Genomic DNA, 25,129 nt, shown 5'->3' on the forward strand with positions numbered 1-25,129 from the left:
ATCTCATTTAATGCCTTTTTCAAAGGAATTGATATGGGAATCTGTAGGGATTAACTTGTAGTTAAGACAAGGCATGTATTGACTTTAGATTAGTAATCAAGATCAATACATACAAGTAAGAATTGGATTTATATGCCTGAAAAATGAGACAAGTTTTGGTTCGATTCCTTTTTATAGAGTGAGGCAAAGGTATTTGCTGACCTCAGTACTTTGGGCTTTGCGAAAGCCTTCTATATATATAATAATCTATTAACAAGAAAGACATTAATTGCTTAATTTAAGGTAATTTTTCAAAGGTTTTTACAAATAAATTACTATACTAATGGCGAATATCAAGGCTTTCTCTAATACTTTCTGTTAATATAATAAATAACACATAAATAAAACAATGTTCTTCAAGTAATTTAAATTTTTATGTGTATGCATAAATAATAATAAGAAAATCCTCTCTTCAAGTAACTTATCTCTAATATAACTTTTTAAAAAGATTCTCAAACTTTTTCTTTAATTTTAAATATGATATAATTTATTTACAAGCAAACAACTATCTGTAGACAACCCTTAATTCATAGGCTAATTATATTGAACAAAAATACATATTTAAACAACTAATAAATACATTTTGTATTACTTAATCCCAATTAATCCCTTAATTCGATAAAATTATCGAACAAAACTGCTTACAAATCGATTACACCAACTTAAAACTAAATCGATTTAGCGATAGGCTTTAAAAAGCGGCTTCTTTCAGGAAGCCAGGTAACCAGTCCTGCCATAATCAGGTCAAGCCTTGGCTCGAGGCCCGTTAAATGGCCAATACAGCAGAATACTTCCCCGATTTCTTGTTCTTTTTTTTTTGTAATTTTATTTTTTCCTGCCTCGCTTTGGCAATAAATTCACACTAACGGGGCGAAATGGGAAGAGCAGTCAGCGAAAGAGACGTTTACGTTCATCAATAACAGGAGTACCGTTAGGACGCTGGTCAGAGTCAGAGCCAAAGTCTACCGACTTGGCCAAATGACCAAATGCGGTGGCCAATGGACAGTGTGACTGTCGAATGTGGAGGCCCGAGCCAATAAATTACCTGGAAGCGCACCCAAGAGGAGGGAAGCCATCGAGTTTGGGATCGGGGATTGGGGATCGGGATCGGGAATCGGGAATCGGGGAGATGGCCAAGAACAAGAAGCCACTGCAAAAAACAGCAACAGAAGAAGGCCAACAAGAGGCAACGGTATATTATGCAATCACAGCATGAATGAGACACTCTTGACCGAGTTTCCAAAGCCAGGCAATAACGGTACCACGACACATGCGACAGCTGACAAGTGGCCCCAACCAACAGAGCCAAGTTCCAGGCCTCGGCTCTAGCTTCAGCTCCATCTGGAGGCCCCCAAGGCAAGGCGGCACAAAGAAAAAGAGCATGGCCAAGAAGCGACTAACGGGTTCTAGGCTGTGGGCCAAGCTGAAAAAGAAGAAGGCGCTGCAAAAGGTGGAAGCACAAAGGGAAAGGAGACTGAAGTTGGGCAGGGAGATAGAAAGAGAGAGCCTTAGATAACCATAAAGAGCTAAAGATGCAATACGCTTAGCCAATTATGCAAAACAATGAAGGTACAAAAAATTAAGGAAAAAATAAATATATATAAAATATATAAATAAATATATTTTGAATTTAGGTAACTTTGTATAACTATAATATACATATGTATATTCCAGTAATTTAAAAAGGACTGCAAAAAGTATTTTGTGTTAAGAACTTATAAACCTCAAATAGATTTCAAGACCTCTTCCTAAAATCATGTTGTTTAGGACATCATTTAGTTCTGGGATAACAAATTACACAAAGTAGTTTGTTGTTATTGAAATTAAAGTATAAAACACTTAAAAAATCAATGCATAACTTTAGGCGGCATTAAAATCTATAATCGCAAATAAAAACAAAACTTTAAAGACTTCACAATCACAAATCATAAACCAAAAATCTTTTCAAGTGATACTGAGAAATATTTAAAATGGAAACATCTTTTTATTTATTACATTAAAATACCCTAAAAGGGTGCATCTTAATACGTATAAAAGGCAGTTAAATCTTCAATGATTATACATTTATTTTGACCAGTGATGCTGCAAGTGGACAGAAGGATAATATTGTTGGTTAGCTATGCATTTAAGTGTCTAAGTACTCGTATAGTTGTCTCTGAAATGGTGGTTGGTCTCCACAAATAATTCCAAAGTTCGATACAACTTTTACTTTTGCAAATGGGTCTTGACAAGAGCGACCAGAGGGGCAGCTGTGGGCATTGCTGGATGCTCACCGGCACTGCCGGCAATATCAATATGCGTATACTTGATTGGCATATTCGAGTCCAAGCCATGCTTGTCCAATCCGGAAGCCATGATCATAAAGGCTGCTGGCACCTGGTGGCCACGAGGTGTCTTCACCGATGGCGCATTATTGGCCTGAACCAGATCCTCACCAATTACTCTGCCGGCATTGAAGGCAAAGTCACTGGGACGCAGCACTGAGACCTCAAAGGGTTCACCAAAGGCCTGACCAGCAGCCTGCAGTCTCCTGGCATGATCCTCCCGATGGGCCACACTATTGTCAATGGCGATCGATTGACCCTCGCCAGCCGATATGAAGGCATGACCCGTCAAAGTGGCAATGGTAAAGATATGTGGATCTGGCAGATTCTTTTCCACAACCATCTCCTTCATGCGGCACAGGGCATCGGTCATGCACATCCTGCCCTCGGCATCGGTGTTGCCAATCCTTACATGAAGCCCGGCTCGCGATGTGATTATCTCATCGGCCACATAGCACTCCTCGCCAACGGAATTGCGAACCATGCACAGGGCAGCCACCACATGGATATCGTCCGGCTGGAGCTCATTGACCACCTGCATGAATCCAGCGGCAGCGGCTGCTCCACACTTGTCCCGGGACATACCAGCCATCACACCACCGGCCTTGATGTCAGCACCACCGGTGTCATAGGTCACACCCTTGCCCACAAGCATCAGGGTCTTCCTAGCCGGCTTTGGGGGCTTGTATTCCAGGAAAATAATGCGACCACGGTGACGCTCGACAGCTTCAGCTGCTCGGTTAACAGCCGCAAAAAGTGGATATTCCTTTTGCAGGATCTTCAAATCACTTATCACAGTCACGGACAGCTTGTCGAACAAGGGTTTGATGTACTTTTCCACTTGGATGGGGGTCATGCGCTCCGGATCTCCGACACCAATGTCACGAGCCACATAACGACCAGCCTCCAGGATTAGAGCTTCCTTGAGAATCTCATCCGCCTGGGGATCATCGATCTCAATACTTAGCGTGGTCACACGGGTATCCTTGGGAGCTCCAGCTTCACGCAGTTGAATGGGCTAAAGTTATTGATTATATTAATTATTTAATAGGGTATAGATAGCTAATTGATACTTACCACATAGAGCTCCTCCAGAGCACCAAGAACGGTGCATAGTTCGGCTTGGGGGAAACGCTTGACCTTGGGTACATACAGTAAAGGAGTCTGGAAACCAGCCTGGGGAAGGAAAGGAACATTATCATGTTTATATATATTTTACATTAAAAGATGAATCATTATTCAAATTACTTACCTTGAGCACCTTCTGCATGGACTTCTTGGCCGCCGCCTGGTAGCTCCTCACATCATCATAGTCGGTGAGCTCAGGAACGGGTGCGTAGACCACCGGTTGGTCCACATTGGGTGCCTTAAAGCATGAGATGCTGCTGTCAAAGGACTTGTCAAAGCAGCGATGCTGCTCGAAGGTATCCTTCAGCTCATTGGGCACAGCCTCACGATCGATGATGCACAGACAATCGCTGCCTGTGCGGCTCATCAACTTGTTCAGACGTAGAGTACAGGGAAGCATTCTGGAACAAAGTGCACAATATAGTTGTTATAGAATTCAATTACTCAATTGAGAAGCATTTACTTAAGTGTCAACAATAGCACTGGCACGTAATGGTTAAATGCATTGTATTTATATCACGTCGCTAAACGTTTTTTATGAACTGATGAAATAACACTAAGAACATTATTCTATTTCATTTGCAATATTTCATGAAATCCCTTCCCAAGAATATTATCAATAAGCCCATGTCCTAATACTTTGCTGGCGCTGAGATAATCTTAACTATAAGTGCAATAAAAAATTATGATAAGAGTTTGATAATGATTGTGCTAATCATAAACCAATTGCCCAATTTAGAAGGCAGCAACTGTGGTCAAAATAATAACATTAACGGGAAAGAGTACAAAAAATACTTGTAACATAAATAACTTTATAGATGCCACGATCTAAACTTAAATTTGGATAAGATTAGGTATATTTAACTCTATAAAAATATATATATTTAAAGAATAGAAAATAGAATAGAAAATAATAACACTGCCAGGATATTAAAGAATTTCTTTTTGAAGAAATTTTATTCAATAATTTAGAGTTGGAATTTATGAAATTTTAAATTTTCCTCCCCATGTTTTTACGATTTTATATTAGTAATTTAAAATTGCGAAATTATTTTAAAAACGTTTATAGCTAGATGCTATTTACTTAACCCCAATTGTAAAAAATGGCGAAAGTCTGAGAGCTTTTCTCGTGGCCATTAGAATCGGTCGCTAAGCGTGGCTAGATTAACTAAGCCCTCTCAATAAATTTAACAACACACCCTCTAAATGGGGAGTAGTCTTCTCTTGGTACTTAGTACTCAATACTCGGTACTCACTTTTCGATACCCATGATGACTTGGATGCGACTTGGTCGATCGGCAGATGGGGCGTCACTGAACTGGAAACAAAAGCGCTGCTGCAACTGGAAACTGGAATTTTGGAAAGTCGGTAGCGGGCGCGGGATCTGGAACAGAAAGCGGGTGGCGGCTGGCGATAAGAAACACCACTGATAAAACTGAAAACACTCTCTGTAGCGCCGAGCGAGTATTATTTGCAATGCTCTGGCTTGGGTGACCAAGCTTTTTATACTACATCCAATGGCAACGGCACCCAGGGGCTTTTGTTAATTGTTAATTGGACAATACCAGAGATTGCACGAACGATTATTCATCGCCTGTATGATCGCAAGTGTAACGCTAGAACTCGGATATACTTTGACAGCAATAAACAAACAAAGGCAAAGTCTACTCACGTCGCCGGCTGGGATTTTAGCTGATTAGGTTCTGGTTTCCTCTTGCCAGTCACGTCCGCGATGGATGCAGTTGGTAGTTGGTGCCAAAATCGTGAAAACAAAGGCTGTTCAGTCCAGACCAGCCGGCATGTGGGAAGCTTTCAAATGCCGGAGACCAGCTGTTGGCCATTTGCCCGCGTTGCCAATTGCCAGTAAGGCTATAGTTAGCTTTCGAACATCACTCTTTGTTAATCCTCTGAAGAGTGCTGTAAAGCTAAAAACAGTTTAGTAATAATATAATTATTAACATTAAAAACCACACAAAATACTCACAAGATTTGGACGTTAATCTTTTTGCAAGAAATTTATAGGGAAAATTTCACTTTTATAAATTTTCCTCTAGTAAAAATCTTATCGGTGTAAAATGTGTAGTATACAAGTGTCTGGCGTAAAATGTAAAATGTATTTGTGTAATATTTACTCGTGTAAAGTTGATCATTTGAAATATTCTACACAAATTATTCACCACCTGGTGAATTTTGCAGCAATTATTTTTATAACTGTCATAAGGGTCATAAGTAGCATAAATGGTATAAATGGTATAAAAGGTTAGTTGTGGTAAAGAAACATAAGGAAGCTAAAGTAATTAAATTATAGGATCGGAAATCGATCACAAGTAAGCTTCGCATATTCGCATTCTTTTAAGCAATATTTATCAACACAATTTTGTAAGACATTTTTATTCGACAAATCAAAATTTAAAATACTCCTAACTAACCAAAAAATCATTCATTTCGATTTAGAAAACTCTGCTATTAGAATAATAAATATACATAGTCAATTCATAATTTAAATTTTTTTACATTTTAACAATGTAACCCTTTATGTTTTTTTTATAAGTTTTGAAAAAAAATTTCGAAAATTTTATTTTTTGACCTGACATGGCTAGATCGACTCGATGCTGATCATGAATATATATAATTTATAGGGTCGGAAATGAATCCTTCACTGGGTAAAAATATTCTAACTTTAGTTTTAGCACCCTGGAAATGTAAAAATAATTCAAATTATTGAAAATTTATGACAATATTAATAACTGAAATGGGGAATCATTTGTTAGATCGATCAAGAAGGTAATTTTTTTAGTATAAATTACGATTAATTTGCTTAATTAGTCAATATAGTTTCAATGTAAACAAAAACCCAATTTTTTTTTTTGTAATTTCTCATTTATTTTGGTTTTAATTTTTCTTGTTTTTTTTTATTCTTTTAATATTTTTTGTTGGTTGTTTTCTCCTCGTTTTGCTTACATCGTTTTTGTTGTTGCTGTTTTCTGTCATACTTATAAATTAATAATAAATCATTTTTTTACACAATATTTTCTGTTGTTATTTCATATTTGTTTCGCCGTCTCAACCAAAAGTGGAAAATATGTTTTGCATATTGTATCCACCGCTTCCCGGTCTATATTGTTTTTTTTTTCCTATATCGGCTCTATTATAGAATTAAGTTGTTTCGATTTTTTTTGTTTTGTTTTAAAACTGCTTTGCCGCAGTTAACAATGTTAACTGCTTTACCTGCAAGTAGCAAAAGGCCTGCGTGCGCACTGCTTGCTCTGCCAACCGTTATACGCTTCCTCCGATTTTTGTTGTTGTCTCTTGTGTCGCAAATATGTAAATTTCCTTTCTTGAATATATAAATCAATGCAATGCATGCGCTATGTTGTGTGTTCTGTTTTGGTTTATCAACATTTAAAGTACATAATGTATGTATAATTTGTTATATTTTACTTTAGTTATGTATATAATATAAATATAAACTAGTGCGGTTTTGTCGGTTTTTCTTTTCTGTTTTTTTTTTTACTCGTATTTTTTCCTCCGAGAAATATATATATATATTTATTTAGCGTATTTTGTTTGCTAATTTTTAATATTTTATGTATAATACAAATGATTTTTATTTAACTATACAAGAAATCTGGGTTAATTTCATATGCAATGTTATATTTCATGTAGAATTTGAATCTTTTTTTTTTTTTTTGGTTGGTAATTTTTTATTTTTTTTAGGCTAGAAAGATTGCAAAAAACACATTAAGTTTTCCTTGTTCTTGTAAAGTTAACGCTATTTTGGTTTGTTTGTTAATGGTGTATGTATATTTGTAATTAGTATAAAAAATTTGTTTAAAATATATATATATATATACTTTTATTGTTATATATATTTATTCCCCATACGATTTACTGATTTATCTTTACTTCTCACGTTTAATGGTTAGTTTATGTGTGTGTGTGTTTAGAGGAAAACAAATTCGTTCAGAGTCCGGGGATGTGTAAGAGTGTTTGCTGTGTCTGCTATTCGAAAAGGAAGAAATTTTGGGGAATTCGTGGCTGCAGGCATCTCTTCCTTAGTTAGTTTAGTACTCATATCACGTAATATCAAAAAGAAATGTCTCAGTACATTTAGTTTTTACCTATCCGAGTGATTGATCTGTGCGGAAACCCGACAAATATACATATATATATATATTCCGCTAACACCACGCACATTAAAAAACAAAAATTTACCTAGCAAACAAATGATTCAACAAAAAAACTAAATTTAAAAAATCGAATTCGACTACGGGAACTCTACATTATTTATCTTTTTGATTCTTCCGACAATAGTACAATAGACTTGTGTATGTGTGTATATATATCAAAATACTTGTGGGCGTGTTTTGGTTGTATATTTTTTAATATGTACAATTAGCATTAGAAAAGTGCATCCAAAACATAGCTAAACCAAGGTGATTCCGGGTTAGGAGCAGCTGTTGGTGGTAGCCATGTCCTGCGGGGCAGCTGCCACAACGGGAGAAGGCATACAGGGACATTATATATAGTTATATATATATATGTATATATATTCTGATATACACGTAATACGCGTAAGTTGCATACATATATCGTTAGTTGAATAGTTTTCAAAAATGAAGTTTATTTTTGCTTTCTTTTCGGTTTCTTTATAATTTACAAGTTTTTGTTGGTTTTGCGTATAAATATGATCTTTTGCTTCCTCTCCACTTTCACTTCTCTCATTTAATGATGCTGCACTAGTTTTGTTTTCGTCTCATTTTTTTGTTTTAATATATATATGTTTTATATATAAATATGCTTTAAGTGTTTTCGTTTTGTGTTCTTTAAGTTTCCATCAGTTAAGAGCAATTGGTTTCTGAGGGGCATTGTTGTATGGTATAGGTATTAGGTATAGGTATAGGTTCTAGGATCTTTTCTCTGAGGGGAGCTATGTCTTCCTTGTTCCTTGTTCCCTTCCCTTTGCAAGGAGGAGCTGTGAGCTGAGCTGCCTGGGTTGTGAGTGATTCTTTGCTGGCTTGCTAGTCGCTTTGATTTACTTTTGAATTTTGTTTTTCTTTTTATTTATAATAGCATTAATTAATAATAATATAATTAATAATTATAATAATTTATATAATAAACGCAAAATTGGTAAATAATAAAAATAATAATAAAATACAATCATTACAATAATTATTAATCAAAAATTGTTTCATTTTGTTTGTTTCGTTTACTGTTCTTGTTGTTTTTTTCTTTTAGTGTATTTAATGTTTACCATTCTCTTTTGTTTTCTTGTTGGATTCTGTGTTTTTGTTTTTATTTTTTATGTTTGTTTGTATTTTTTTTTTTTTAGTTTTTGTTTTTTAGCTGCTGCTGTATCGGGTGTTTTTGTTGGTTTTTTTTTAATGTTTTATATTTTTGTATAAATTACAACGGAAGTGTCGGTGTGTTTGTAGTTGGTGTTGGCGTCAGCATCGACGCGGATGGAGGATAACGCAACGTGTGCTGCGACGTTGCCTGCTGGATATAATCCTGACTCGGATTATTCAATACGCTATCCCGTGAGTTTGAATGTGAAGTGGCGCGCAGCAGGGTGACTGCCTCGCGTTCTGGACTACATTGTACACCGTCTAGTCATTTCTGGCGCGTCGATTTCTTCTTCTTTCGTTTAAAGAAACAACAACATCTGGAATATAAGGAACCACTGGAGACAGTTAACCAAGGGGACAGAAACGAGATGGATACGGATACGGATACGGGTATTGGATAGGGGGTAACGGGTAACGGATTACGGGTACGGATTACGGAGTGAGTGGACAGTGGCCAGGGGGTTGAGAGAGAGAGAGAGAGAAAGAGAGAACGGAAAAACGGAAGTTGCGCATTAAAAACGTCAAAGCAACAAAAAAGTCACCAAATATCTTTAGGATCTTGTTAATCAATGTATCGATATATCCAACTATCTATATCAAAGTTTATATTTTACAAATCTATTCTATAAACTATTCTAAAATTTTCTCAAAACATATTTAAACCTTTCTATTAAAACATCGTTAAGTTCTTTATTCTGCTTTATAGCAATCTATTCAGGCATTAAAACATTCAATTTTGTATAACAAAAGTAACCTTTAAATCCCTTTCCAGCTAATGATATTTACAATGTCACTTATCTGATCAATTTTAAATTATTTTAAACATCCAAAAAATACCTTTGCTTTTAGACAATTCCATTTCACATTACTAATAAAAGAATTAATTGTTTTTTAGTCATACAAATAGTAAAAGGATCCTAACTTTGGCCTGTGCTAAGTATTAATAATATAATAAATAAATATTAATAATATTACTATAAGAAATTCCTATTATCTTTATTATTTACAATCTCCCATAGATTAGTCCTTAAAACCACTAAAAGGTTAATCCAAGTATCGATATATTGATTAATTTTGACCGCTTAAGCAACACACATACTTTGTTTCATCGACCACTTCGACTTCCGGCTGCTGTGTGATGGGCGTGTTTGAGTGTCCGGCCGTGGGATCGTCCGGATTTAGTTCGCCATTCGTCGAACTCACAACCTGTAAACGAGATGATACAGAACAGAGGAGAACGATGCATTAAATTGTAGTTGTTATTATTATCAGTCTCCACTTTCCTTTAAACATTTGCACTAAACATATATATATAGTACGAATACATACATATGTATATATTTAAAAAGATATATATAATGTATATGTACATGTACAGCAGATTAAGTTGTGATTAAACATAGTAGGACGCTTTGGCCTTCACTAATCAAAAATGAACCAATCTGTTAAAATACGGTTTGAGACAACTAAAACTATTGATTGGACATTACATAGAACGAAACTGTTTTACACAAGGACTATATTTTTTCAGGTCTCTATAAAAATCAAATCAAAATCAAATCGAATGACAAATTTTGGATATAAATTCGAACCTTGAACTCAACCTAGTACAGAGATTGCCTGGAACACACAGGACTCGCTTACAAATCACACACAGACACAAACATAAATGTTTTAAAGGACTCGGGACGCACACTTAATATCGCAAATACCTCTCGCTAGTGTTGTAAAACGAAAAAGAAAATAATAGTACCCCGCTTTTGTTTAGATCGAAGGATAATTTCGTTTTTAGAAGGTAAAGCTGTTATATTTGGGTAGAAGAGTAGAAGAGTTGTGGTGTTAGGTTGGTTGGTTTTTGGTGTCTTATTTCTTAGGGTCGTCATCGTGGTCACTTTTCTCGTAGTAAGCATCAAAGGGGCTATCGTCATCCGAGCTCGAATCTTCAGGCAATCTCTGTAATAAGTTTGGGGTTTTGGTTTCGAATTTGCTTCGACGATGCATCAGAATCAATCGCTTCGACTTAAAACGCATGCCAATGGTGTCGCTTCATGGTAAATGGAGTTCCTCGAGCCGAATTCTCAAATTTCTTATAGTTTCTACTTAAGTCTATGACTGAATTAGTGTGTTTGTGTGAAGGTGATCCATGCATCTCTAAGGATGTGTGTATGGCATGCAGTCAAGTACAGTTGCGGCTAGACCAGTGTTGGTTAATGGGACACGAGTTACGTAGGCATGCATTCGGAACCGTGCAGAAAAATTGAAATATTCTACATTTCTTCTTTGTCATGCATGGAATAGTTTTTGTTAATTTTTAAATGGATCCTCAATAGTTTATCTTACTACTACTATCGAAGGAAAACGCTATGTCAAAAAAATGAAAAAAGGAAGATCCGAGGAGAAATACCCAAAAAAGAGAACGAACGAAACGTGTTGAAGAAGGAACAAATCAAACCGAACGGATGTGGATTAAACTATAGTGGAGAGGAGTAGGAATAACACACGCTGGGAGCAGAGAGATTGTTCAGTACCTTGTTGAGCTAATGTAGAGTAAATCAAGTGAAAACATTAGAATTGAAAAGGCCAAAAATATAACAGTCTGCGATAGATAATGGTTCGTTGTAATAATTATAGGAGATAAAATATATATATATATATATACGCATTTATGTACAAATTCACAATCGAACAATACAGTTCAATAATAACGAAATGAGGCGAGTACGAATGTGTTGCTTTTATAATATTTTTTGGTCATGTCTCGGCCAGGAGCAGATTTTCCAAATTTTCACTGATGTTTTATGTACAATTACTGACTGAAAGACTGAGTATACAAGGGAGAGAGAGCGAGCGAGCGAGCGACAAAACAGAATTAAACGGAACGCAGATGGAGACGGAAACGGAAGGATAAGAAAAGAAATACTGTTGTACAACACTGGCCGGTTGTTGCAGCAAACTTACCTGCACTGAACCATGCCGATCGGCTGGCGTTAGATTGCCCAGTGTTGCCCCCGGTTTGGGCACATCAGGCCACGCAGCAACACCTCCTTTGGCATTTGTCTGTGGTTGGGCGGTACGGTACGGAACGGTACGGGTGGTGTGGTGGTGGTTGAAGTGGTGGTGAAGGATTTTGGGCAGTTGGTTTTTTCGATTCGTATATATTTTTTTATCGATTGGGTACAGTTCGGTTCGGTTTGCGAGCGAGCAATGGTTGGAAACGGATTTATGCAAGTTTATCAATAATTAATTTTCAATTTTAAAAAGTTTTTCTTTTTTTTTGTTTAGTTTAATTCTGTACAACAAAGAGATAGTCAGCTCTAATATTATATGCGAGTGTATTTAATTTAGGTAGGTTGTGTGTGTGGTGTGAAAAAGTCTAAATAAAACTAAAGCAAGTCAGGAGGAGTGTGCTACAAAAGAACCAAAAACATACTCTTAATCCATACGGTAGACACATAAAGCCAGACAACAAAATGAAAAGTATAATCAACGAACGAACGGCAGGCTTAGGAGCGCAGATCTTCAGATCAAGTTAATATTATATTAAATATCTCTACAATTCCCATCAACCGATTGATTCACAAGCGCACTGTACAGTTGTTAGATTATTTAAGCCCCTACAAGTATCAACTTGAGAAAACAAGTGCAGTATATATATCATTTCGAAAAGCAAATAAAATTAAAAGAAATCAAAAATATTTCTAGAGAGAGCCCAACTATTATTGATCCTAGCGATTATCCTAAGACCAGTCTCAAGAGTACGAGTGCGGAGAGTAATAGAAGAGCATTTTAGTTCACACTAACCAGTACAGAGATATTTTTCAAGTCTACAACGTCTAACCTGAAGTATTATATATTCTTCGTTCTCATTCTCATTATCAATATCGTCATCAAAATCAAAATAAGAAACATCCTATATAATAAGTTTTATATAGCAAAGTTTTGTGTGGATGAGGGAGAAGAGAGTTGGATCAAAACAAAAGCGTTGAGCATAATAAGTAGAGAAAGAAGAGCAGTTAAGAACGAATGTTAGAAGAAAGGAACTGAGTAACCAAAAAGAGAATAAAGTTTGCTAAAGCTAAGTTGAAACAAGGATAATTGTTGTTTTGTCTTATAACCATTATTAAAAACGTAATCAAGTTAGGTTTTTGTCAGTGATAAAATATATATATATAGAGAGAGAAAGTAACAAATTGTTTCCCCTTTTCGGACTGTGCTAGTTAATCATTGCATATTGTATACTTTACCTTAGCCGTAACATTATGACGATCTTTATTTGGTGAAATGATGACTTCATGGCCAGTTTGCAGAGATCCGACGGGCGTTGACTGTTTGTGTCAGTAGTGATGTGAATGCATTTATTTTTGTTTGTTTTTTTGATTACACATGTTTATATATAGATGATGCAGTAGTTTTGTTTATTACACACACACAGAGATAGAGAGTTACACGCACATGAAACGGTGTTGACAACCGAAAAAAGAGAAAAGAGATCAAGGAGAGAAGAGAAGTGCTGTTAAAAATGGCATCAATTTTGATTGCTTAAGTTAGTTTAGTTTAATTAAATTCTTGCTTAACATACGCTAGCTTAACCACCTAAAGCAACGAGCTTACACACTGTAAATAAGCATTTACCAACACTGAACGAGCGTTCGAGCATCATACATGGCTAGGCAACACTGATTAAGGATCGCATCTATATCCTTTATGCTTTTAATACCTTGTCTGACTTATTTTTGGCCAAATGCGATGGGGGCGCATTCTTTATGACCTTCATTTGATCCAGCTGTTCCTTTGTCTTAAATTCAAAACATAGAAAACCTTCAATATCGATGACAAAATGTTTTGTTTGTTTTGTTTTGTTCAGAGAAAGTGTAAAAAAAAAAACACACACATTTCATATTTTTGGGGTTTTACTGATTTGCTGCTTTTTTAGTTTGCTCTTTAATTGATGTGCCTAACTATGTTGCTGGTGGTGTGGGGCACGTTATAAAAAATATATATTCAAGTCATTAAAATTGGAGGAATATAACATAATGCCATGGGGCAGGCAACATGAATGGAACTTGCAACTAACAGTGCCCCGTCTTCTATGCAGCAGCGGCGACTCTATGGCAACCGATGGCGATACAACAATGATCCAGCCATGATATAATGATAGATTACACTGGTCGTAATATCAACTGATAGTGCCACAACATTGCATTCACTTGTGTTAATTGATTCGTATCATTCGCAATGGTTTTTAGTTGACGCTGGCGACGGCGGCGGTGCCCTCGGTGGTGGTTGGTGGTGGTGCTAGTAATGTGGCTCCGTTTTTGTCATGCTCGAAGATGCTTTCCATCATTCAAAATGATTTTAGAGTTAAATGATGATTGTTAATTTCAAAGTGCTTCGAGGTTATATGTTACTGGAACGGATATTATTTCTCTATATAACTATAAGAACTTGCTCATATGTCTATGTCTCCTATAAAATAGGTTAGGGTTAGGTTTTAGAATTCGGCTATGGCAACGTTAGTGTCTCTTTTTAGTGTCTTAAGATTAGTGTCGTTTAAATGGAGATGGGATTGCTAAGAGAAGCTCACCATAGTCTTCCCTGTCCAGTCGAACTCGCCCTCGTCGGTATATCCCTTACGATCGAATAAGTCTTGAAACAGTCTTCGCAGGAAATCATAATCGGGAGTTTCGAAAAAGTCTAACCGCCGTACGTAACGCAAATATGTCGCAAACTCTTCAGGATGTCCGTCGCAAAGCACCTGATGTGGGAAAAAATATAATTAGTTTACAATTCAATTGGATTAACCACATTTAGGTGGGAATATTTTGTGGCATATAGATTTGTTCACCTCGATGGGCGTTGCTCGTTTCGTATCACCGATTTTTTGATATCTCTCCTTGAGTGTATCAGCCTTCAGGCCTTGCCACGGCAGTGAACCTCTTAAGAAGTACATAAACATATGACCCAATGCCTCCAGATCGTCTCGACGCGACTGTTCACGCCCCATATGCGTGTTGATTGACATATAACGTGCCGTTCCAGTTAGGGACTTATGCTCCCGATATGGTATATGCCTATTTGTATCTAAATCAATGTATTCTTTGGCCAAACCGAAATCTGAAATAAATAAACAGTTTAGTTAAGTTTAATTCAATACTTTAAATGATCATTAGACTTACCAATTATATGTATAATTTTTTCACGTTTTGTTGACGTTCTGCCAATGAGAAAGTTCTCTGGTTTAACATCCCTATATATTAAGTGCCGACTATGAACATATTCGATCCGGTGGAGCTACATTTTCATATTGTTGTTGGAGGGAAGAAGGAGAAATATATTAGTATGTTTCTTTAATTACAAAGCAGAGCATTCAATAAATTGTTTTTTATTATTAAAACATTTATGGAATGCTCTTTTGACTTCAAATTAAATATTTCACATTTCTTTTTTCTGTAGTGTCTCAACTAGCTGTATTAGATATTTTGTTTGATGGCATCGAATAATCAATTATTTATATATCGATTGATTTCGCTGATAAATCAAAATTGAAAATAACTCAGGAATATCTAGATTAAACTACCAAAGTGATGTGTACATGCAAATTTATATTTCATTACAATGAACGTTATGTTTTTGGATTTGTGGAATTGATTACAAACTATTGTTCCTAAATAAGCGCTGCTAATGACACCTCAAAATGTATTGCAAACTAAAACAGAATAAGAAACTAATTAAACTTAAAACTTAATTAAACAAATTAAACCTCAACCAGGCGTCTGCAATAATAATGAGAGATAGAGTGAGTCGGAGAGAGTCGAGAGAAGGAAAGACAGGCGGCATCGACCTTATTGCTTCCGGTTAGTGATGAAAATCAAAATAAAAAAATTAAAAGTTATAAAGTAAAAACTAATTTTTAACCAAGCTGTCCTAATATAAAAAAATACACACACACACATTTATTTATATACACACCACGCCCCAAAACCCACAAACAAGCCAAAACAAATAAAAGGTGTTTTTGGTTTTTGTCCTTAGTGCTAGTGTTGGTTAATTTCGATCTCGGCTACCAGTGTTGTGAATGTGATTATGTGCAGAGTTATGCGGGTGCTTAAAGGAAACTTAGCTGATTGCATATTTCTGTTGTTGTTGTTTTGTTTTTTATTTATTTGCAGCATTGGTTGTTTTACTTTTTGTTTTTTGTGGTGGATTTTTAGTGGTTGTACTTACTAATTGTATAGCTATCAGTAGTACGCTCTTCAGAGTGAAACGTCTGCCGCAAATATCGAATAAATCTTCAAGTGATGGACCAAGCAACTCCATAACAAGAGCATTGTATTTGCCGCAAGGGCCGAAGTAATATACTTCTGGTACACCCTCTGCTATCGATTGATCGAACGATTGATAGATTCAAGTAATTGGTCGATTGTTTATCGGTTGGTAGTTGGTTGGGTTGACATGGAATTTTGTTTGGAGGAAGCGAGCGAGTAGTGTTTATTATTTAATCGAGTGTTGGACAGCGTACAAGAGAGAGTAGTTCGATTCGTTGTTTATTTGATGTTGTTTTTGTTGTATTTATGCAAAAATTCGTGAGCGCGAGATAAAAGAGATGAGAAAGAGAGAGAGAGAGAAGAAAGAAAGATGAGAGATACAAAATAGAAAAAAAAATTCAATTTGCATTGTTTTTTTCTTAGCTATATAATTTTTTGTTTTTTGCTGTACTTCTATTTTTCTTGAAGGGTCGGGAACGAGTAGAGGAGAGATACAGAGACACAGACTGGGAAAGTGATGTGTGGAGAGCAATGGAGATACGGCTCATGGTTTGGAGGTTAGTGTAGCGCGTCTTACGATATTACCACCTTTCATTTTGACAGAGAGCGAGCGAAAATATATAATATAACATAATCGGGTAACTGTGCTAAACACAACAAGAACAACAAAAATAGAGATTCTCGAAGCATATACACAAGGAAAAGCCTGCTGGACGACCACACTGGAGACAGGAACTCACCTACCAACCCATCCTCTCCTCCTCCTTCTCTGAACTTCTATTATACATAGATCCCCTCCTCCTAACCAGTGGAAGTTGTGGCAGGTGCCGCCTTTTGTGTATAACAGTTGTATGTGTGTGTGCTTACAGCTAGGCTTAAAGCTAAAGTAGTTGTTTTGTCCTTTGTTTTGTTATGCGTGTGTAGTGTGTATAACAGTTTGTAGAGTACTTCAAAAATTTCGTATAAGGAGACTTGAATAGATCTCTTGGTTCTGTGTTAGTATATATTTTTGGTTAAGTTATATACATTGTATACTTGATTTGTCAAAAGAAAGGAGAGCGTATACAAAAGAAAAGTAAGTTTGATAAACGGAAACAAAAGTGAAGTAGAGAACGTCAACTGAAGAATGGTTAAGTATAACAACGAAACTGTTATATAAAATGCTTTGTTGCAGTTGTTTTCTTAGTTGAAAGTACAATATAGAAGGAGAGTATTTGCTATCGGTATTATGTACAAGGAAGAATTTATTTTATATGCCTTATATAAAGTTCTATATACGACGCTTTGTTTACATGCTTTTTGGGGGCTTGCTTTTGTGGTTAGAAAATTTTTTTTTTGGAAGCTACAACCAAAAGATAAAAAAAAGTATGCTGACTTTAATACATCTACTAATAACATTTTCAATATATATTTATCTACATTAAACTAAAAACTTGACTAACGTTCATTGCGTGATTACTTAGAGTTTCAAACTATTTTTTTTGTTGTATTTGTTAAATCAAACTAAATCAGGAAAACAATAAAGAAACCCTAGCTTTTAGCCGTTGAGACACTTTAGGTTCGAGAAACAAAATACAATTTGGTGTTTTCCAATACTGGAGAGGATGCCACACTTACAAGTTGTTTCGCTATCATCAATACAGTCTTAAGTGAAAATTTACGGGCGCAAATATTGAAGAGATCTTCTAATGATAATCCCAATAACTCTAAAACCATGGCATTATAACGGCCACCGCAAGTGCCCAAATGATAAATGCGTGGTATGCCATCTGGGGCGTTATCGGCTGCATTTTCAATTTTCGATAATAATGATATTGCGATTGAGATTTCGATGGCGCATTTCCAATTCCGATTTCGATTTCGATTTGCAGGTCCAATATAATGGTGGGGATTGATTGGTGAGTGAGGGTTTGGATCATTATAATTATTATAGGCGACATGTCATCACAATGCATTTTTATGCAACGGTTGATCGGTTGTTTTGTAGGTTTTGTCGGTTCGATTCAGTTCAGTTTCAAAAGATGGTTTTCGGATTTGGTTGATTGCAGCAGGCACGGGATAATAAATATATATATGTATATAGATAGAAAGCACATGATGATCGGAGTTGGGTTTCAAATTTCAATTCAACGGTTTTTGGTTTTTCAAAAAATTCATTGCAAACATTTGTTGTTGATATTTGTATTTGGTGTTATAGTTGTTATCGTTGTTGTAGCAGTTGATGAAATATGGAGGAACAGAGAGCAATATATTTATAAAACCAACATATCAGAATAGGCAATATGAAACAATACAAAATATGATAAAAAAAAAAAACAAAAAAAAAAATATATATATTTAACTGAAAGTTGTAAGAGTAGGAATAGTTCAGAAATCGATTTATATATATATACATTAATATATATATATATATCTAGAAAATGGATTAAAGATTTAGCGGTAAAGTGATATTCGAGCTGTTTTTTACATTGGCAGGTATAACAGTATAACAGCCGCTCAACTGCAAACATTACAATATACAAGAAGTAGTGGTGTTTATACAGTTTTTTTTTTTCTTTTTATTCTTATTTTTATTTTTCAAATTTCACTTCACGCACCGACCGACCTTCGAAAATATGCTTGAGAAAATCTATTCATGTTTTTCTTTTCGTCGTATTCATTCCTCGCAGTGTATGTGAACATTGCTGAGGTACCAAAAAAGTGTTATTGAAAAATAATAAATACATTCATTTACGTATGGAACTAATCAAGTGGTGGTAACGGTGCAAAACTTTTTTACTTTTGAGTAAGTTTTTGGTTAGTAAGAAATTAGATTTGGGTCTATAGAGAGAAAGAGTAAGAGAGAGTGAGGTAAGGACTGGAACAGAGAATAGATTTGAATCAAGGATTCTCCTCGCAAAATCTGAACTTAATCAGAACTATTTTGGGGGCGGGGGTCTTTGATTAGTAATTTGTAAGTGAATCATAAGTTAGTAAGAGTTAAAAGGGCACGACAGCATTGGAAGAGTTAACGTTGGGGTTGGATTGTAGAGATAAAGAGGGGTTTTTATAGTTTCAATAAATCAATTGTTTACATACCATGTGATCCTAATAGTTTATAAAACCTATACTCTAAGTGTAGTTGCGGAGCCTTTGACTTCATAGGCTCCATTTTTATTGCTACATGTTCATTGTTGTAAAGATTTTTGCCTGCAAAAGAAGAAAGGAAAAATACATATTAGTAAATTAGCAATAAACTTCAAATAGAACACAATTCAAATTCAATTCAAATTTAATCTGCAATGTCAAAAAGTAAACGTTCATTAAGAGAAGAAGAGACAGACACTGGCACGCACACAGGTATTTTTTTGTTTTCATGCTCAAGACTATTGCGCGATTTGCATGCATCATTCGACGCCTTTACCTGCCGCACTATTGTTCTCGGCAGTGCCACGCCCATTACGCCCACCTCCACTTCCACCAACACCAACACCACCAAAGCAACACATGCGACGACCTAGCCAAATGGGAATAAGAAGAAAGTTGGTGAGAACTTGGCCAAAAAGACACGCCTCCCCCTTGTTCTCAACACCATCACTTAATTGCAATTTTTATGTGAAAGAAGAGATGAAGTTCACTTCGAGTAGCCGAAGTTTGTATACCCTTGAAGTTAGCAATGCCTAAAAAAACATAGGTATATTAAATCGATACTTTATTTTTTAAGTATCACAACCAAGCCAAAAAAAGTAATATTTTCAATTGGAAAAGCATTTTCATGCTAGCTTTTATAGTCTAACAAATCTGCCTACAAAGTTTTAAAATTTATAACCCTACATTTTTTGTCAAATTTTTAACAATTTTAACGATGTAACCCCTTATACAATTTTCAAAATTTTGAAAAAAATTAATTTTAGCTGGACATAGCCAGATCGATTTGGCTTTTGATGCTGATCAAGAATAATTAGGCTTTATAGGGATGGAAATGATTCCTTTATTGCATTTTAAGCTTCTGACTTAAATTATATTCTTCAAAAAGGTATAAAAACAGACCATTTTTCTTTGAAAAAACAAAGTTTTTGTGACATCATAATTAGGCCGAAATAGCATTAATTTTAATTCGGAAAGCTTTTCTGTGCTAGTTTTTATTGCTCTAACAAATCTGCGTACTGCGTTTGTTGATGCTATTGCCAGTTTTTGACTAAAATCATAAAAACCTGCAAAAAGGTATAAAAACGGACCATTTTTTCGAAAAATCATAGTTTAAAAAAACTCATAACTAAGCCAAAAAATCATTAATTTTAATTCAGAAAGCTGTTCTATGCTAGTTTTTAGTAGATTAACAAAGCTGGATACTCAGTTTTCAAATTTAAAAAATTCAATTTGTTGTCAAATTTTGGCAATTTTAATGATGTAACCCCTTATAAAATTTTAAATTTTCGGAAAAATGTAAAAAAATTATTTTTTGACCGGACATGGCTAGATCGATTGTGCTTTTGATGCTGATCAAGAATATATATGGTTTATAGGGTCGGAAATGACTCCTTCATTGTGTTCTGAGCTTCTCTTTGAAATTATAATACCCTGTAAAGGTATAACAATATACGTTGAATATATTATTGAATATATTTAGTTGAACTTCAATTTAAATCATTATATTTTTTAATTAATAAATACTATTTTCATTGCTTAGTTATGTTTTTAAGCTGCATATCGAATTGATCCTCAAATCCATAGCCTTATCTTTTACGGGTATAACCAAAGTTAGCTAAACAATAGTCTTCCCTATAAAAAAAATTGTTCTTAATCATCTCCTTATATGTATTTCTTTCATTTTAAGTCATGTTTAAAACAGAAATTATAACTTTTAATAGACTTTCCATTTTCATATTTATCCTGCATTTTTAAGTTATCCTCTTATATTCATTCCAAAACTCAATTAAATCGTGGAAATCGTGAAAATCGGGCAAATCTTTCGGAAATGGAATTGGGAACAAGGTTGTACATAATTTGAGAATTGCATTTTTGATGTGACGATGCAACACAGACGAAGAAGACGCAGCAGACAGAACTTGGAGAGACAGTGACGGGCGGCGGTTCGCTCATGTGCGAAATTATGTCATGGGAGAGGCAGCGGTGAGCGAACCTCACCCAATGAATGTGTGTGGTGTGGTGTGTGTGCTGTGTGTGTATGGGTTGGGTGGGTGGTTGGTTGGTTGTATGATACAGAATGTTGCTTATCAACAGACACAACATTAGAGCGCTGATAGGAGTCATCATCACAGGCACAACAGACACACACACTGGCACAGTCACCGCATGACTTTGATTACATGCAGAAAAACCGCTAACAACGCCCTTTGCAGCCACGGCCCCTTAATTGCCCCCTCAAAAGCATTTTCCTTAGAAGGCCCCAACATTACGTGCTGCCATAAAACAAAACAAGAAAATAAACTAAGCAAAACACACACACACAACAAGAGACTCAAAACCAAAAACTGCCAAATTAACAATAAATTACTTGGTCTACATATGCAAAAATTGTGCAGTCTTGTTTAATTGCTGAGCAGTTGGAAAAGCCATTAGAAATTTCCATTTAAAAATGCCAACAGCAAATACCATTTAAAGTCAAGCAACACAAGATCTTTAAAATCAGCTTTAAAATACAACATGTAATCATTGAACAAGAACAAGAGTTCAGAATATTGAACAAATCAAATATTGAAAATCAGCTTTAAAATACAACATGTAATCATTGAACAAGAACAAGAGTTCAGAATATTGAACAGAGCTATAGAACTGAAGAGGGGAAACCCCCAGACGATGACCAAATCACTAACAATACCGTGACCTAACGCAATATACAATATTAATCACAGTAAATATACCGCAAAAAGAAACAAAAACAACAAAGGGGAAACATACCTCAAAAGATTTTTTGCCAACACAAGTTTCGCTGTAAACAATAAAGCAGCTCAAAGAAACTAAAACTGAAATGAACCAAACTTTTTAAAGGGCGTGCTCTAAGGAAAAATAAAACAAAAAGTTCCCAAAAAAAAAAAATTAAACGAGAAACGCCCACGCAAAGCGGCCATAAAAATGAGCGAAGAAAAAGGGCGTAAAAGTATTTAGGTTGGTCAATGTTCTGCTTTTCCCAAACGATTCTCTCTCACTCTTTCCTCTCTAATAAATTCCTTTCCTTTCAAAGGGGGGGAAAAGTGGAAATTCATAAAAGAAAACCCCAAAATTATGTCATTTTGATTGCATTTTCAGTGAAAAGTGAAAATGTCAAATAGTTTCCTTTTATCTCAACCTCAGAAATAATCTAATTTAATAACAATAGCAGGGAATCAACAAAACACATACTTGGCCAATTTGTATTTATAGACCACAATTAATAAAAATGATATCATAACCAAAGAGGAATAATAATATGTTGTTTGTTACTACGTCATAATAACAAATGAAGCCAATAATATTGAAAATAGATCCCATTATCTTAATTTGTGCAGCAAAAAATATCAAGAAAACCAATTAAATGCACTTTTTCAGTGTGATTTTTTTGTTGTATTTATCAACACTTTGGTTGAATCATGAATCATGCAAAACCACATGAAATAAATACAAACAAAAAGCAAGAAATAAATAAAAACAAATCAAGAGAGAATAAATATCGTGATGTTGAGATGGAACAAAGAAAAATTCACGGCTTAGCCAGGCCAAGAGAGAGAGAAAGAGATAAACTGAGACAAGAAAGAGAGAGCTAGAGAGATGTACTGCAACCAGAAAGAGAGAGCATGAGTTTAGGCTTAGAGATAAGTAATAACAAAAACAACTTGATTAAAGCTATAATCAAAACAAACTTAAAAAAAAATATATATAATTTATACAAATTTTTATTTATCGAAGAGAATGGAAATTTAAAAAATTCTTTTTTCGACAATATTATGGTTTATTATTAAATTTAATAATCTTTATTACTTTGTTTTTTGTTCTTTATTTCATTTGGTATTTAAATAATGCTAATAAAATGCAATAAATATAGTTTCTCATTACAATCATATGTTTACTTCAAAAATATTTATATTTGGGATAAATAAAATATTAAAAATATTATATATTAGGAAATGAAATAAATGAATATTTTATTATCTTTAATAAACTTTTTTTGCTGTGTACAGTTTGAGCTGCACTGACTGAGCCCGCTGAAATGAAAATTAGCTACTCAGTAGAGCTACCTGTTGGCAATGTGACAACAAATGCACAAAAGGAAGTGGCAGGCCCCAAAAAAAAATAATAATAAATAAATGAAAAAAAATAAAGAAAAGGAAAAAAAACAACTGTGGGAAGGGGGCGGGGCCGGTATGAAACAACTTTATAAAAGCGCATTTAGCAAACAAAGCAAAAGTGACGACAACGACGACGACGACGCCACCAAGAAAACAGATGGCGGAATGGTATGGCATTTTTTTTCTTTTTGTATATTATTGTGCACTCTCGTAAGTAAAAATAAATGAAAGAAACTCGAGGGGCCAGAGGGGAGAGAGGAGGGTAGCAGGAGGCAGGGGGAGCAGCACTGTTCCCATTGTGGCTAACAGACCTGGAAAGGAATGCCCGCCGAAAGGAAGTGGCCAACCAGAATGGCTAACCGAAAAAAAAATAAATAAATGAAGAAAAGGGAACGACATTATTTGCATGCCAACAGGCAAAAATATGGAAATAAATAAGGAAAAGAGGCTTTAGGGGGGCATTTCCACGTCTGGCTTTGAATTGTAAATATAATTTACCATTTATTTACAGTTATTTGGACAGATTGAACAGAGCAAAGGACTAAAAAGATGCAAAAAGTGCCTGAGAAATCAATACATATGTTTTAAATAAGTAGAGAAATGCTTAAAAGGTTTCTAAACCCACAAGACCTAGAATATTATTCATAGTAAATAATATAGATCATATATTCATAATAGTATGAATATGAATATAAAGGAACTTGACCAAAGTAAAAGCTAAAGCGAATTGAAGAGACGGTCCTTATGAAATGGTTTCCTTTCTAAAAGTAAAAGGTAAATATATACCAAGCTTTCAGAAACCCAATCATTAAATTTTAAATTGTACAGAAATTTCTAAATGATATTCCTTTCATTTAATTTATAAACTCCTCTAACAAACCACTGAACAAACAAACTTTTAAGACACTGATGAAGATGTATTATCGATTATATATTGTATACTTTTACTTGAATAATTATTATGATTATTTATAGTTATTATAGTTTTCTTTGGTTACTTACCTAAACGCAATTCGCCAAAGTTACCACAGCCAATTTTTTTACCAACACGAAAATTTGGTCCGACCATAAGTACACCTGTTGTGGTGCTTACAGATTGGCGGGTGGAATACATGTTATTGCTTGAGCTCTTACCAGCGGCTAGGGCTGTGGTTGCATTAGCCACATTACCAGCGGATGGACCGGCAGTTGTCGTTTGGGGGCCACCGCCACTATAATGGGAAAAGAAATACAAAACGGAAATGGATTAGTAAGTAACGATAAAGTAGGCAATTCAAATAGTTTCAAATAGTTCTCAATATATGACACAATCCAAGCATTCCCAGCTTTAAATGTCAAAAAATGAAACAAAAATAGGTACAACATTATGGTAGACTCAAAGTTCCTTGCTATTTCACGTGAGGTTTCTACCTGAAATATAGTTCCTGTAGTTCACTATGAATACGTACGCTTCATCCTTGATGTTATGTCGTAGGGTTAGATATTTGCGCAACATTTAAATTTTGAGAGACTAAAAAGTCTCGAGCAAACTGGTCTGAGCAATATACAACCAAACTGATTGAAATCCAAAATGAAGTTCAAAAACCCGACCGAAATAGAAACTGTCATGGCGTGTTTGTTTACCCCAACCCCAGAAATAAACATCAAGTTATAAATATAACTAGGAAAAATAGTTATAAAAAAGAAACAGCCAAGACCAGGACAATGACACAGAAACTTTTTGCATTTTCAAGTGGCTAGCAGCCAATCGATTCCGT

The 25,129-nt window shown here is 35.1% G+C and overlaps 2 protein-coding genes across 53 annotated transcripts in view; both read right to left on the reverse strand.

The window, feature by feature from the left end:
• Nucleotides 1-2,087: 2,087 nt before the first annotated feature.
• On the reverse strand, nucleotides 2,088-6,684 carry Dip-B (Dipeptidase B). 3 transcript variants are annotated; one of them, XM_086832965.1, is made up of 6 exons: nucleotides 5,164-5,323; nucleotides 5,057-5,107; nucleotides 4,748-4,875; nucleotides 3,616-3,892; nucleotides 3,441-3,539; nucleotides 2,088-3,381 (listed from the first exon to the last, which is right to left on the reverse strand). In XM_086832965.1, exons 3-6 carry the CDS (start codon nucleotides 4,759-4,761, stop codon nucleotides 2,245-2,247), a joined length of 1,527 nt encoding a protein of 508 aa, XP_086689091.1. In that variant the 5' UTR covers nucleotides 4,762-4,875; nucleotides 5,057-5,107; nucleotides 5,164-5,323; the 3' UTR covers nucleotides 2,088-2,244. The 3 variants fall into 3 exon arrangements, with proteins under 3 accessions (XP_086689091.1, XP_086689098.1, XP_020798641.1); XM_086832972.1 differs by having other exon boundaries at nucleotides 5,057-5,123; nucleotides 5,164-5,260; XM_020942982.2 differs by lacking the exon at nucleotides 5,057-5,107 and having other exon boundaries at nucleotides 5,164-6,684.
• Nucleotides 6,685-8,095: 1,411 nt separating this feature from the next.
• gish (casein kinase I gish) overlaps nucleotides 8,096-25,129 on the reverse strand; it is a 37,792-nt gene continuing 20,758 nt past the window's right edge. Inside the window, exons 1-13 of one of the 50 annotated variants that reach the window (XM_086832690.1) lie at nucleotides 24,821-24,981; nucleotides 24,375-24,583; nucleotides 19,186-19,296; nucleotides 16,067-16,218; nucleotides 15,019-15,133; nucleotides 14,688-14,956; nucleotides 14,427-14,597; nucleotides 13,560-13,637; nucleotides 13,087-13,167; nucleotides 12,681-12,752; nucleotides 11,801-11,899; nucleotides 9,942-10,048; nucleotides 8,096-9,159 (exon numbers count right to left, since the gene is read on the reverse strand). In XM_086832690.1, coding sequence (XP_086688816.1) covers nucleotides 9,108-9,159; nucleotides 9,942-10,048; nucleotides 11,801-11,899; nucleotides 12,681-12,752; nucleotides 13,087-13,167; nucleotides 13,560-13,637; nucleotides 14,427-14,597; nucleotides 14,688-14,956; nucleotides 15,019-15,133; nucleotides 16,067-16,218; nucleotides 19,186-19,296; nucleotides 24,375-24,583; nucleotides 24,821-24,867 — 1,563 coding nt within the window. In that variant the 5' untranslated portion in view covers nucleotides 24,868-24,981 and the 3' untranslated portion in view covers nucleotides 8,096-9,107. Of the gene's footprint in view, nucleotides 9,178-9,941; nucleotides 10,049-11,800; nucleotides 11,900-12,680; nucleotides 12,753-13,086; nucleotides 13,168-13,559; nucleotides 13,638-13,741; nucleotides 14,309-14,426; nucleotides 14,598-14,687; nucleotides 14,957-15,018; nucleotides 15,134-16,066; nucleotides 16,219-17,724; nucleotides 17,892-19,185; nucleotides 19,297-24,374; nucleotides 24,584-24,782; nucleotides 24,982-25,129 lie in introns of those variants that run through there. The other 49 variants (XM_086832678.1, XM_086832682.1, XM_086832667.1 and 46 more) reach the window with 49 other exon arrangements.

Source organism: Drosophila serrata, unplaced genomic scaffold (assembly GCF_035046125.1).
Source record: "Drosophila serrata isolate PLE 108 unplaced genomic scaffold, ASM3504612v1 contig_30, whole genome shotgun sequence".
NCBI classification, from domain to species: Eukaryota; Metazoa; Arthropoda; class Insecta; order Diptera; family Drosophilidae; genus Drosophila; species Drosophila serrata.

Excerpts from the sequence above, each read along its gene's own strand:
- Dip-B (XM_020942982.2), bottom strand. Across the intron at positions 3,540-3,615 it reads CCATGCAGAAGGTGCTCAAG|GCTGGTTTCCAGACTCCTTT; the intron begins GTAAGTAATTTG and ends TTCCTTCCCCAG. Across the intron at positions 3,382-3,440 it reads CTCTGGAGGAGCTCTATGTG|CCCATTCAACTGCGTGAAGC; the intron begins GTAAGTATCAAT and ends CAATAACTTTAG.